At 43.4% G+C, this 14,456-nt stretch overlaps 2 protein-coding genes across 3 annotated transcripts in view; one reads left to right on the top strand and one right to left on the bottom strand.

Moving 5' to 3' along the window:
* Nucleotides 1-935, bottom strand: part of LOC116950103 (dystrotelin) — a 23,380-nt gene extending 22,445 nt beyond the window's left edge. The window contains exon 1 of the mRNA XM_076068877.1: nucleotides 857-935. The gene's annotated coding sequence lies outside the window, so the exon portion shown is untranslated. The remainder of the gene's footprint in view (nucleotides 1-856) is intronic.
* Nucleotides 1-14,456, top strand: part of CFAP251 (cilia and flagella associated protein 251) — a 21,093-nt gene extending 6,637 nt beyond the window's left edge. For both annotated transcript variants that reach the window (XM_032967536.2, XM_032967545.2), the window contains exons 6-22: nucleotides 1,343-1,451; nucleotides 2,822-2,902; nucleotides 3,697-3,774; nucleotides 4,006-4,050; nucleotides 4,560-4,768; nucleotides 5,408-5,695; nucleotides 6,376-6,668; nucleotides 7,371-7,540; nucleotides 8,111-8,299; nucleotides 8,579-8,754; nucleotides 9,762-9,873; nucleotides 10,096-10,298; nucleotides 10,431-10,521; nucleotides 11,183-11,326; nucleotides 12,903-13,122; nucleotides 13,528-13,614; nucleotides 14,066-14,456. In XM_032967536.2, the coding sequence (XP_032823427.2) occupies nucleotides 1,343-1,451; nucleotides 2,822-2,902; nucleotides 3,697-3,774; nucleotides 4,006-4,050; nucleotides 4,560-4,768; nucleotides 5,408-5,695; nucleotides 6,376-6,668; nucleotides 7,371-7,540; nucleotides 8,111-8,299; nucleotides 8,579-8,754; nucleotides 9,762-9,873; nucleotides 10,096-10,298; nucleotides 10,431-10,521; nucleotides 11,183-11,326; nucleotides 12,903-13,122; nucleotides 13,528-13,614; nucleotides 14,066-14,154 (2,584 nt within the window). In that variant the 3' untranslated portion in view covers nucleotides 14,155-14,456. The remainder of the gene's footprint in view (nucleotides 1-1,342; nucleotides 1,452-2,821; nucleotides 2,903-3,696; nucleotides 3,775-4,005; nucleotides 4,051-4,559; nucleotides 4,769-5,407; nucleotides 5,696-6,375; nucleotides 6,669-7,370; nucleotides 7,541-8,110; nucleotides 8,300-8,578; nucleotides 8,755-9,761; nucleotides 9,874-10,095; nucleotides 10,299-10,430; nucleotides 10,522-11,182; nucleotides 11,327-12,902; nucleotides 13,123-13,527; nucleotides 13,615-14,065) is intronic.

Below are 14,456 nucleotides of genomic sequence, written 5' to 3'. Positions count from 1 at the left end.
TCTGGCTGCCTTTTCCACAATTGACAGCGTTTTTGAAAAGGGGTTTGTATTTTGCCAAGTGGGAATCGTGCAAAGTTGAAACCTTGCAAGATGGATGCTATTTTAAATACAGTATTTAAAGTACATAAGTGACAAGTCACATGCACTAGTCATGTGGAAATTATTTTTTAAAATATGGGTGTGTACAGGATGGAGGGGGGGGGGAGAACATGCTGCTATAAGCGGTTTTTGTTTGCAGAAAAATGCTCTGTACAGTAATATTCACTGGAATCCAAGCTGTATATGGTAGCAAGTGTATCTCACTGCAAAGTTTGTATAAGTAACTGTCGAGCATAAAAACATGGCATTACTTGTGCGAAAGATGCTGCTGAATGACTATGCCATGACCTAGTTGAAATACCAGTGCCAAACTGCCTCCAGGAGAACCAGCGAAAACACATTGCTATATTCGGTATAGCAATGTGTGGGAAATTGATGGATAGTTGTACGGATTAGTGCGCGACTGCAATGGGGAATATAATTCACGGAAATATTCATGCAAATCACTTAATTTTAGTTATCAGAGTAAGTTGTATTTATTTGTAAGTAATCTTACTTTTTCAGTTACTCTATAAATTTGATTTAACAGGTTTCCTAGATCAGCTGCACTTTGTGGCTGTGCAACCCGGCATTGAGATCGCTCCTAGCATTCTGAATTAAGCACAATAACTATATATGTGTAATTTGGGACGTGAAAGCGGCTAACAGAATCACACCCACATTTTGTAACAGAAAAAAAACGTCACATTCCTCAATAACACTGCCTTATAAAAGGATAAATATATAGAATAGGTGGCGTTTCATGCAGTGGCCCTACCTCATAGCACATACGTGTGAAAGGGGAGTCCACACGAGATGATCTTCGGGTAAGGGATTTTATTGGAATTCCTCACTATACAAATAGCATGAGTAGGTAGTCTTCTCTCTGCATGAGCCCCGGGGAATGGGTCACCACCCCCCTTATATACCCTCAGCCCCCAGATCTTTCCAGAAAGTTCCTCTCACTCCTTTCCTGCCAAATCTCTCTCTCTCCTCCAGTCCTCAGCGAATCAATCCCATGCCTTCCCGGCTTTGTTCCTGCCGCCCTCAATATTTAATTAATTTGCAGTGCATCCCTTTGTCCTCGCTTAACCCCAATGCGTCCCAACACTACCCTTACAAGTTGTACGGAGTGTATTTAGTGGGAAAAAAAACACTTTTACACCACACATTAATAATATAGCTGCACGTATACAGACTATGTGATTTTGAGGTGTATTTGCACTCCAGCTGAAATGTCAACGTGTACTCTGTATTCTCCCAGAATTCCGGTGCACACGTTGTTCTCATGTCATCCCGAAAAGGGTGTTGTTGCCATGACAATGAGCCCAGATGCCAGTTACATCATCACCTTGGGGACTGAAACACCCCAGGTATGCGATCATTACTGCAAGTCATAATTCACTGTTCTGTTGGAGTGGCATTTTTTCTCTCGTACGTTGCTGCAATTGCTGTTAAAAGAAGTAAGATGTATTAAAGTACAGTACATGTTTATTTAATTTAGTTGATCATGGTGTGCATTAATGTAACAGTAATTGGCAGCTGAGTGTCATGAAAGGAGCGTATGTCGTCGTGTGGTTGGTACATGTTAGGTGCCGTCCATAAATAACGTCACGCGATTTTGGACTATTTTTTAGCCCCCCCCCCTCCCATCATCACACGGCGTCACAAAAAGTCAGACCCCCCCTCAAATATGACGTCACAAAGCTCTATCCCCCCCCCAAAAAAATTACACATGCTTCAAATGGCTTTAAACTATTGTCATTGTAGTGCGTATTTAATGTGGCGCTGCACTCTGATGTTGTAGGAGAAAAACATTTATTAAAAAGTCTATTTAATGAAGTAGAACGTGTTGTCTATATTTATTTAAAGTTGCGCATTTTGATGTGACGTCACATTTGTCAACCCCCCCCCCCTTCGTCACACATCGTCACAAATATCTAACCCCCCCCAGGTGCGTGCCGTCATTTATGGACGGCCCCTTAGGCACATTGCAATTCACCCCCTCTCCCACACGATTGAATGATTTGCCCCGCAATGCAAGAATCAGTTATTTCTGTCAAATTTTTACTGTCCCGTTCATATTGTCTCTCATTTGTTCCGTCTCATCTATGCAGTATCGTTCCAGTAAAATGTACACAAAGTGCACATAAATTGTAAATACGATATTTCATTCCTGCATGCACAACTTGACGCACGTAATGTGCCCATAAGAATCAATTCATTTTCTTTATTTGTTTTCTAGAGAAGAGCCCATAGAAGGTAATGTTCCATAACTACTTCTGAAATCCTTTAATGTGACCCCTTTTTATCCCTAGGGCTGCTTTTCTTTCCCATACGCTTTGCTATCTAGATATTCCATTGCATCACAGGCAAATCAAAGTAAAATGTAATTATCAGATTTGGAATTTTGCCCAGTTGATTAAACAAGTCAATTTAATGTGAATGTACGTGTGCAGTTAACGATGACTGCGCTGACACCATCAACTTGCTATCCTAGTTTAATATAGCAGTGGCTGTCATGATATTAACCAGGTACCTCTGGTTCTGTCCCAGTACTGTCCCTTGAGCCACCCAGCTACCTCAAGAATGTATTTTAATCAATTAATAATTACAGTATATCACAGAAGGTGTGCAGCGTTTTACAACAGGAACATTTTGTTTCATAATGATGGTGTTTTATCGGCGTTATAGTGTGTCTCACTGAGTGTGCATCTCACAGTGGGAATGTTGTGTGTTGCAGAGGGTGTCTGTATGGCGTTGGACCATCGAATCAGATCTGCCAGTATGCTCCGTGGAATTGGATCCTGACTGGGGGTATCAGGTGAGGGAATCAGTTTAATAATAATAATACATTTACAGCCCGGCTACTGGATGAAGGCCTCCTCATGCCGTGTCGGTCATGGGGGGTTGTTTGACCATACTTCATGGTCAGTGCGGGGTTGGAGTCGCGGGGATGTGGGGCCAGGATAAATTGGGATTTCACTCGCCACTGATGTTTAGAGTATTTGGCTGCTATAAATTTCCACGTAATAAGCCACTTCGTTGATCTATCATATGTGGCCAGGTCGCTTCTGAAATAGAGCTACAGTATATAGCTCAGTGAGTCTAACCTGGTATAATTAAACTTGTTTAGTTTAGCTGGGAATCTAACTCGGTAAGGTTCATAGTACAGCACCGTATCGACTGCACTAATGCTGAACCAATAAGTAACCTTTCTAATATCAGATGAGAGCCTGATGAGACTTAGGAAACATGGGGAAAAGAATATAGCGATGTAAATGCCATATTCAAATTCAAGAATATAATCTTTTGTTTGCATGCTGAGATACTGCTGAAGCGTGACAGCATGAATACATCTCTGTAATAGAATGATCTATACGTTGTCAGATAACACAATGAGCCCTGTAAAAAGCCGTGCATATTCTGGGCGAAATTGTCAGTCAAGTCCACGAAGCATTCATAAATGTAGTAGCCATGATTCGGTGTCTTCAATCTCACCTGATAGTGACCCTAAGGAGTTGACAACAGCAACAGAGATTATGCTTTTTGATGATCTGGTTATATTCATGAGTCACCAATGTAAGATTAATATGTGTGTGTGTATTTCCCTCTTAGACACATGTGACTTTCAATATCAGTGACCACCGTCATTTCATAACTAACAGTGAAACACAGGCTGTGTTTTACCAATGGGTGAGTTACACAAAATCTGAATCATCCCACATGTAACACTTCCTGCATATCATGACCATCACTACTGGACGACAAACTGTGTTTGAGGCTATTAAAAACCGTGAAATACTCGAGAAGATTAATGGACTACAACATTTCTATTTTAATGCATGTGGCTAAGTTAAAATCTATTTCTAGTGATGTTCTTTAATGCAATGTCCGGATGGTGGTGTGTCTGCCTGTGTGTTCCAGAGTGATAACAGCATAGAAATGTATACCCCTGTGCTTAATGAGCAGGTAAGTTCAAACTTTTTTTGTCAATTAGTTTTTGTTATTATAAATGTACAATAAATTAGGCCAATGAATGCTCGGAAGATTTTTTTTCTTCTCTCTAAATTTCAAACCCTGTTCTTGAGAGAAAATTTGTGAATTATTAAAAAGGTTGCATGCTTCATAAACATTGGAATTAAAGAATATACACCCATGCTACTAATGTACAGCCTAAGAATAAAAAATGACAATTGTGAATTTGAGCAAATCTTAAGCAACAAAAGCAACCCTTTGCATAACTCGTAGATAGCACGTGAAAAATCCACTTTGTGATTGAACACTATAAGGAGTTGTATATGGATATGTGCACAGTCATCCAGGTTACCATATTGCGTGTAGTATGTGCGACATCCTGTAGTAGTATTATATGTTGTGTACTTGTGCATAATGACAATGGTGTGTATACAATTTATAATGTGCATGGTATGTGTCTGTGATATGCAGTTCACTTAGTGTGTGGTATTTGTATCTCACAGACATTTGGCCGTGCAGTGGGTCCCCTAACGCACTCTGTGTTCTCACAATCGTCTGTACTTTCCGGCACGGCTACTGGTAATCTGGTGGTGTGGAGTGTGCCGGGGTGTGCACCCAACGTGCACACAGCCACACATGGTGCGGTACGGAAAGCCCTTAAACTGCTACATCTACAAGATCGACCAATCACAACACTTGCTCTGTCTGACCAGTAAGTGGTGACATATTTCCAGCAATTTAATGCCAAAGAGTAGGACTCTAGTAAGCAGCTTGCTTTAGATAACGACACAATGAAGAGCCTGGATGAAACTCACTCAGTGCCATACCAATACGCACGAAGTGGTAGGTTAGATTCCTGACTTGCTCCTCTAATATATCTTCCCTCTGCCTTTAAAGTTGCACTGCCATGTGAAACTATACAATAGGATAAGTAAAGTATTTTATTGAAAATACATGTTTCGTTGTTTTTAAACCAGTTCATATTTGAAATATTAATTTATTTAGGTTAGTTGAGAGCACAGACACCTTTAATAGTAGCCTTATATAATGATGAGCCATGTAATACAACTCATATTGACAGTGTGCATCCTAATAATACCCGGAGGAGCATTCAAAGCTGCGCTTGTGTCCAAATGTCTGATTTTTCATGAGTGGTGGAATGTGACCTGAAATGTTTATAGATTCCAATTTGGGAAACTGCATTTTCAGCCACCATAATGAGGATTATGCATATAAATATGACATACTATATATACTGTATGAAAAACTTAGTAGATTTTTATAATTCTGTGTCTACACAGCCATTAACAAAACATTTTACGTAACATAATCTACTCACTTTCACACGCAGATTTGTGGTGACAGGTGACACAACCGGCACCGTTCGATATTACGACCTCCAGCTACGCCTGCTCTTCTGGCTCCAGATTCCCCACGTAAGGGTGCAGCAGGGAGGCAGGTTGGACAAAGGGCAGGAGGCCCCAGGCAGACTACCGGGGGGGACCAAGACTTCGGGGCAGGGAGTGGCCGCGGGGCACACTGTGGTGTGCGTGTCTTTCTCAGCCGAACCAGGACGCCCTCTGGAAGGACAGTCACCCCCACGTGACGCCAGCCTGGAAGCAGCACCATTCGTGGCAAGGTGCGTGTGTTTGCACCGAATTTCATTTCACAATCCTTTTTGTTATTTGAATGATACATTTATTTCTATGGGCCAGACGGAAGCTTCACTGGACACGAGGTTACACAATACACATGTGTAGTGACATGGAATGGGTCACTACGTAGCATAGCGCCGGTTGCTGGCAGAGAAGGGGATCTGCAGTTGCAGCAGCCCTGTCTGTCAGCAGGTCACGTGATAAGTGAGAGAGAGGGATGTAGGGGAAAGGTGATAGAGGGGGCACGTGACGTAAGCCCGGGAACCCGCGAGTAGGTTCTAGAAGGGTGGCCGGGGCGGAGAGAGGCCACTCTAGGAGGATAAAAGTGGACCCCGAGCGAAGGCTCGGGGCTGTTGCCTGGAGTGGAATCCCGTCGTGCTGCTGGCGTCTTCGCCACCATCTTCACCTTCTCGACGTCCGCAGTCCGGCAGTCTGCCAGCTGTCCTGACTGAGAGTTGTAGTTATCCCTTGTAACCTGTGAAGGCTGTTAATAAATAGAGTGCCTCCTACTGCTCGTGTCTCTGAGTGTGTCACTACACATGTAGCACAAGGCATAATTACTTTCTACAGGTTACAGAATTAGGGAATATATGCTAAGTATTTAAGTGCATTCAAATACATTTCCTACATAAAGACATTGTGCTTGTGTGTGTGTGTATTGCAGGGAGTTTGTAGCGAGCATGCGCGACGGTAGTGTATTCAACATAAAGCCCTACTTGTATCCCGACTTGGCTACGAGCACGCATCAGAGTGGCCTTGCTCTCGGGCCCTGGTGCACAGCCCTTCCAGGTGCCCTCTCTGGCTGCGTGCAGGCACTGGCAGCGCACCCTGACCGCCCGCTCGTGTGCATGGCCACTTCGCGAGGCACCGTCATCCTGTGGGACCTAGACACTCAACACGACGTGGCATCAAGAGAATTTCGCACTTCTGTCTCCAGCTTGGCATATGACCAGCCAGGTAAGTGGACAAGCTTCTTGTGTATGCTGATGTTTATTGGAGATCCTCTTGAAAGAAAGTCAGGTCAATTGGCTAATGGGATATTTACGTCCTAATTTGTCCTGTGTATTGACTCGAAAGTGTTATATTGTGTGTCTTCAAGTATGGTTGCACTGGCGTTATTTTGCTTGCAAAAAGTAATTTGAGCTTAGTCAAGTAATTTTAGCTTAGTCAAGTAATTTTAGCTTAGTAAATGCTTCAGCAACTGAACAATAAAACACTCTTAACAAAATGAGTAATACAATGCGTCTCATTCACGTATCCGTCCATCCACAGTTGGTACTGTGGAGAGCACAGTTGGTGCATTTTCCAGCCATCTCAGTCAGTCAATCCATGGCACCTGGGTCTATTCCGTGACCTGCCAGCGGGCATTCGACACTTCACGTGGCCTCATTGTACACGTAGCATGGCACAAGTGCTGTAGTGACGTCACCGCCACTTCGTGGTGAACGGCGGTCTTTCTTGTCCAACCACATGACAAAAGTAAAACAATGGAGGGACAGATGTTTGAAGGAGGCATACTGTCTGCTTGTTTATTTTTTTTACTTATATTCTTCATGACGACGCTCATGATTATTTTCTGTAATTAATTACTCTGAATGGCACCAGTACCAATATTACATCTGTATGTGAGATTTGTGCTATGTATGTGCCACCAATCAGGCAATCGTGTTGCCATTGGATTTTCTGATGGGTGCACACATGTGGTGTGTGGATTGTCCCTGGCGGACGAAACCGTGGAGCCTCTGGACTGCCAACGCCCAGAACATCATGAAGCACATGCCGTGACCAGGCTGTGCTTCTCTCACGATGGACGATACCTTGCCACATCTGTAAGTAATATACTCACGACAAATACCCCCCGTATAGCCTGAAACAGACTGTTAGGCCACATGCTGTTTGTGAGCAACTGTGAATGCCTGCATGGCACACGATGGGGTGCTTTTGTCTCCCTCGTGGCGACATTTACACATTGCGCCAGGTACTATTTGAGGCTGAGCCAATCTCAGATATGCCCAGGACTGGTTCAGATAATCATCACTGGTGTTGGTCACCAGATGCAAAGCGCAGCACACCAACCGCTACACTACTGCTCCCCGTAAGTCATATCCATACGTAAATATACACCGTGGGCTGTAGACAACAACAGCTGCTGCCGTTCGCCACTGAGTGGCATTGATGTTATCACAGCACTTGTGCCAGGCTGTGTACTTACATCAATAATGATACACATAACCAGCACGATACCGCACCCACATTCACTTACAAATGCCACAAATTTAATATAGCTTCACTCACTATGTTATATTTACCTGCATGCACCATACAGAACAGTCCTGTGTTGTTAATGTGCGTACATGCAAATCTCAAATAATTTGCCTCTCCATCTCTGTGCCCGTTAGGACACTACTCATGCAGTAAGCGTATTTGTAACCGTGTCTGCGAGCGAGTGGCGCTTGTTGGGGAGGCAGCGAGCTCACTCGCAGGCAATCTGTGACATCAGGTTTGAAGCACATCCAGACAAACAACAGGATACTCAACAGGACATGCATTCACCTCGCCTGCTGTCACTGGGAGAGGATCGCATTCTGGTAGGGTGTGAATGAGTTAATCTCTTGCATGTGTGTGGCGTTCTTATGAAACGCTATAAAATGTGCAAAGGTTGTGATTATAAGCAGATGTGAAGGGTACGTATTCTCCTTGGCTGAGACTACAGACCACAAGTCTTAGGCAACATAAACCCCAAGACTGCTAAAATTCGATGCTGAGTAAAGAAATAAAAACACTGTACGCTTGGGTTAAATGTGCGAATCATGAATTCACACCAAAATAATTGTGTAATTCCTATTTTGTGCCTGTGTATGATTCAGGTTGAATATGGCCTTTCATCCAACGAAGTGTCTGTGCTACGCTTCCAGCGCGTAGAACAGTCTGCTGTGCCCCTTTGCCTGCTCTTTCACCCGGCGCTGTCTGCTGAAACCTTCCTGCTCACGGCCAACAACCAGCACAAATACAAGCTGTACAATGCCACCACGCTCATGTGCCGGTGAGCATGCGCACACTGAACGCACGCACCGGATGATTTTCACAACGTGCCTGTGCAAGTATGCGCACAAAATGTTATCATACAAACAAAAGTGTTCATCCGCGCAGTGGAAAATCTTTTTTTTTACCAAAAAAGTATGAAAGTTAATTTCAGATTTCTCGCCGTCGGGGCCAGTCATCCCAATTATGTCAACTTCGGACTTTTCACAAAGTGGTGCTTGGGGATACGTAGGAACCTGCTGGCCATATTGAAAATATTATATTAATGATCACAAAAGCATAGTGTAGAAATTTACATACAAATCAACATGAAAATAATAGTACACCATATTTGTGTACTAAATCACCTTTACAGTATTGACTAAATACAGTATCAGTAATCTTAGATATAGAGCAATGGCACAGTATTGTGCATTACATCTCTTATGTTTTGTAAAAGTGGAATTCTGTATGAATACACATGAAGTTTAAAGTTCTGTGAGCATATTTTTCCAACAGAGTGGCCAGTGTTTTACAAGTCTCATTCCACTGAACATAGTTGCATAATAAGTGCATTGTGAACCAAATGAGTTAGCTGCTCCTGCTCTTATGATACGCAACATAGAGTAGTATACTTGGGCAAAATTGGTACAGGGTTTTGCCATAAACCGGGAAGGTAGTTCAATGGTAGAGTAGGGGTTTCGCAATCTTAAGGTTGCGAATTCCAATACTAGGTTGGGTATAACTCGGCCAATCACGCCTCTGGGGTCAGTACAATTAGATCCCCTTTTTGGGGGGAAATCAACAGTCATTCACTTCCATCATAGGAACGTGGAATTCCCACCACTGGCTCTGCAGGGCGATAAACAGGAGACGAGCACCGATGCCTCGATGCTCATTTGAGTTAGACATCACTTTGACGTTGCCATAAACAACCAAGGTAGTCCTCCACCCAATGTAAGCATCAATATGGACATCAGCAGCATGAGTCGGTCGATGACTCGTGGTTTTGTGCTCTTTGCTTTGCAGGAAGACAACATTGGCCCCGCTGCTTGGCTCCCCTCTCAAAAAAATATGTGCTTTGCCAAACACCGACATAACCAACAAAGCACACTTCCTTGTGTTCATCACAAACGACTGTGTAAGGCAATGTCCAGGTAGCATGGTTTACATTGTTCACTTCCGTTACCTTCAAATGTGAAAGCAGTGTGTGTTTAGTACTTTGTTGGAATATATGTTTGAAAATGTAAGCATCGAAAGAGTAGCAAAGTTTAAATTTTGGAACAAGCGTCATGAGCACGGTCGATCATTGTCATTGCTGACCAGCTGTACGTGCTCTTCTTCCCATCCGTGATGGGTTCAGGTTGGCTTGCAGATGCTGCCGTTGGATGGCAATCCTCACCACTGGGTGGGCGTGCACTGTCACGCGATGGCCGTGGACAGCCACATGCGCGGCGCTGTAGCAGGGGGAGGAGTGCAGGACGTGGCCTGCTCACACGATGGACGCTACGTCGTGACTGCGGGAAAGGCTGATGGAGCCGTGCACGTGTGGAGAGTCAACACCATGTCTGTCGCTCGTGCACACCACTTGTGCAAACCTCATCATGCTGTACACAGACGCTAAATTTGCGGTTTGAACTCTGTGCGCGTGTAGATTCTTAATGCATTTATGAATGTTGCTTTGTGTAATGGAAACAGGGCAATACACACAGCATCTTCCTTGGCTGGCGAGGGCATCGTACCATTTTACAGCATGCTGGAATGTGGCAGGGAAGGAGACTTATTCAGGGTGTGTATGTTATAGCGTATGCTCGTTGAACTTCTTTCGCACCGTACGTAGCCAACCGTGCTAATCGGAGGTGCGGGGGCATCCATCCAACGTTAGATTTTAGAATCACCAGCCTCACCAAATATATGTTAATTCAAAAAGCATCTGCAGAATGATTTGTGAGTTCCTCAATTCCTTCCGAATTGGTTTAGATTAAATACTGTATTGAGTTATAAAGCACCCTTCATTACATTAAACAAAGTGTTAAATAAAGTATTAATATTATATATACAATTGAGGCTCACTTCAAATGCCTAATACTCATTAAATTACATCACTAAAGACTGAAAATAATGTCAGTTTGAGAGTTGAAAAAGTTTATTTTACGATTAAATAAAAGGATTTTTTGTCTTGGGCAGCTTAGTTATTGTTGTTGACATGATATAATCTTGTAGGACTTTCCTGATTTTCATCTTTAAGGCTGGATTACCCTCGCATGGTTCGGCTAATTGTTAAGCATCACATTTTATACCTTGCATTTTTCTTTTCCTGAGGTGACGTCATATTTCCTCTGAATGTCCTTTTGTAACATTAACCCTGCATCTCTATGGTGAACCATACTGCCACACGCTTACCGCGTGTGACTGTGTGCGGTGTTTCTTATATGTGCTGTGTGGTGCAGGAGCTGGAGGACTACTTTTACTTTGCCCAGCTGCTACGTCAGGGATTGGAGACTCTAGATGTTCGGGAAGTTTGTGACCGTGTGGATCTCGCCCACGTTCCTTCCTTAATGCGGGCTCTGGGTCACTACCCAACCCAACAGGAGGTGAGACTTATCATTATTCTTCTGGTGAGAGGTTGTGCTATCTTCTTTGGTTCTTTCGGTAAAGTCACGTAGAATGAGAATAAAATAATAAAATAACACAATAAAATGTTCACGACGTTTCGGCCACAACGCAAGCGGCCGTCTTCAGGTGAAAGGAACAGACCTGTCGGGACGACAGAGCTTCAATGAACGATGTTAAGATTACTCATTGTTTTTTTTCGGTAAAGTCACGTATGTAGAAATACAATAAAATTATATTAAAACAAAACAATCACGACGTTTCGATCACAACACAAGCGATCTTCATCAGGTGTCAAGAACAAATCATGGAGGTAAATACAACAAAAAAGATGAGAGACGAGCATTTAACAAACATGAAAAACATTATGTGAAGCACACCCAGTGAGGCCAACAACACAGACACTTCCTGGCGGACCACGAATTTCATAAGAGTGTTAAATTTCGTGTTCAACCTCTGGATTGCACAAACCAGCATAGAAAGAGTGAAAAAAGTGAAAAAATACGAGGTATACGGTCAGTAGAAATACATATACAAGTCCACCAAGAGGTAAGGAGGGAGGAAAGATGAGCAGGGAGGCAAGGAAAGAGAGAGAGGGGGGGCCAGAGGGAAGAACAGAAGCTTAAATAGGAAATACGGTTGGGGGGGGGAGGGGCCAGAGAGAGAGCGGCAGCTCAAAAAAGCACATTACAAATACAAAATGGAAGCTCAAAAAGGCACTTATTGCACATACACAGCAGCGGAGTTCAAAAAGGCACATCTTGCACATACACAGCAGCGGGGGGGGGGGGGGGAGAGGTGTGGGAACAGGCTTGGGGTGTACATTTAGGACAATTACAACGGTAACTTCCCCGTAGAAGTATGACAATAAAGTATTAAAGCTTTCGTGACTGCATAAAATTACTCATTGGTTTTTTCGGTAAAGTCACGTATGTAGAAATACAATAAAATTATATTAAAACAATCACGACATTTCGATCACAACACAAGCGATCTTCATCAGGTTTAATTGTCCTAAATGTACACCCCAAGCCTGTTCCCACAACCCCCCCCCCCCCCCCCCCCCCGCTGCTGTGTATGTAAAGTCAAAACCTACACATCCACAGAGGCAACTAGTAATTTAGCATTGAAATAGCTAAGGGATTAGCTTGTGCAAATAGCTGAGGGATTAGCTTGTGACTGGTCACAGAAATAGATGTTAAAGTAAAGGCCTACACATCCACAGAGCCTTCAATGAACGCTGTTAAGATCATCATCAGCCATGGTCAGTCTACTGCTGGATGAAGCTCCCCAACCCTCCACCTCTTACTATTCATGTGCAATAGAGTACATGCTAATTACTAAGTATGCGTAGAGTGTTTTATATGCGATTAAGTTTATTCAGACATTTCTGTGAAAAATGCTGTTAACTGTGATGCACCCTCTTTGATGCATGTAGTATAGTGAAGTATGTTCTGTGTTGTCGGACGGTAGGAGATACATGATTATATATGCAGTGTGGTGTGTGTACGTTGTCGGTTTATGTCCGTTGTATGTCGTCGTGTTTACTACCCACAGATCGAACAAATATTAAATGAGGTTCGGTTTGCACATTACGCTGAGACGGGGGAGTTTGTGACATCTCTGAATCTCCCGGAATTCCTCTGCCTATACCTGAACCACCGCCCCGTGGAAGGGCCTACGCTGCAAAGCATCCGTGATGCACTCACCACACTGGGGGGTTCACAGGACGGGCACCTCGATCGCTCCCAACTGCTCCACGTGCTTCTCAACACAGGTGCGTGTAGCGCCTCCTCTGGTGTCCAGGGACTCGTATCATGGAGGAACTTCACTCGGATATTTGATTTAATGATATTCCAATCAGTCATTGCCAAAAAATACATGTCATACATGGGAACATGTCCAAAGTCACTTTCAAAGGAAACAAAACATGTCAAAAATTGTGTTTTGAAGTTACTCTTTGCCAATTCTGGAAAATAACTAGATTTCTCCAGAATGGAAACCTTTAAAAAAAAAACTGTTGCTCGAACAATTGTAATATGTAGGTTTGGTACTATTCCACACAACACACTCTTGCTCCGAATCTCACTTATTGTGATGTCACGTTGACCTGGATAAACTAAGTTGTGCTGCAGACCTTCCTCCTCGCAAGCGTGCCACGTTGGGTGTTTGGTCTGTGCAGGAGAGCGAATGACAGAAGGGGAATTGGCTGAGTGCTTCAGCTCTCTCATGAGCCTCAAGTCCCCACGCCAAGGGGACGAAGCGATCGGTACACGATGCGCACCTCCACACTGCACAACCATTCTGCCGAATGCTGAACGTTGTTTTTGCGGATGTGTATATGTAGCGTTTTTGTACGTGACATTGTGCAACACTGTACGTACGTGTGTATGTTGAACTTCTTTTGCGTTTTTTTTGTGAATTGTGCTTGTGCACCACTGCCAACGCAGCAGCGCCAAATGTTTGTCGGTAGTGTTTGCGGCCCATCCAACCTACAAATGTTTATCACTCATTATAATGCACATTTTATATCGTTGACATGTTCATAGTGCACAACAGTTGTATTCGTATAGTGTGCGGTGAACGTAGAGCGGCAATGTATTTGGGTGACTTGCATGGCATGCATTGAATAACCCAAGTCTTGTTGTATAAACATTTTAATTCTGTGAGCTGTACAGACACAGTGTCAACTTGGTGTGTGTGTGTGTTTTGTCACACAGAATCACAAGAGGTCCTTCAAATGGCATTGCCCGAAACTGTAACCCCAGAAGGATTCACAGAACAAGTCCTGGGATTTACATCACCCTGACTCTAAATAAATCCACACAATAGCACCCAAATCCCAGCTTCACGCTTCACTGCACCACTGAGAACCCGTCTCCAGATACCACAAATCAAATCACACCAGCTTCTGTCGACAGTGCATGGGGAATTGTGACAACATCAGATGCTAATTGAAATATGTAGAGGGATATTTAGGCTTTAATTTTTAGGCTGTCCAATCTGTAACCACATGTGGTTTTCAAATCAATTAAATACAGTGCTCTGTAAATGGAAAGCTATATATTGTATTACCTTTCATTATGTACTCTTTGTGAGGATTGAATTAAC

Source organism: Petromyzon marinus, chromosome 2 (genome assembly GCF_048934315.1).
Source record: "Petromyzon marinus isolate PM22_M1 ecotype Great Lakes invasive population chromosome 2, UKy_Petmar_22M1.pri1.0, whole genome shotgun sequence".
In the NCBI taxonomy this organism is placed as follows: domain Eukaryota; kingdom Metazoa; phylum Chordata; class Hyperoartia; order Petromyzontiformes; family Petromyzontidae; genus Petromyzon; species Petromyzon marinus.
Note: the sequence above shows the minus strand (reverse complement) of the source record. Positions and strands in the feature narration are given on the sequence as shown.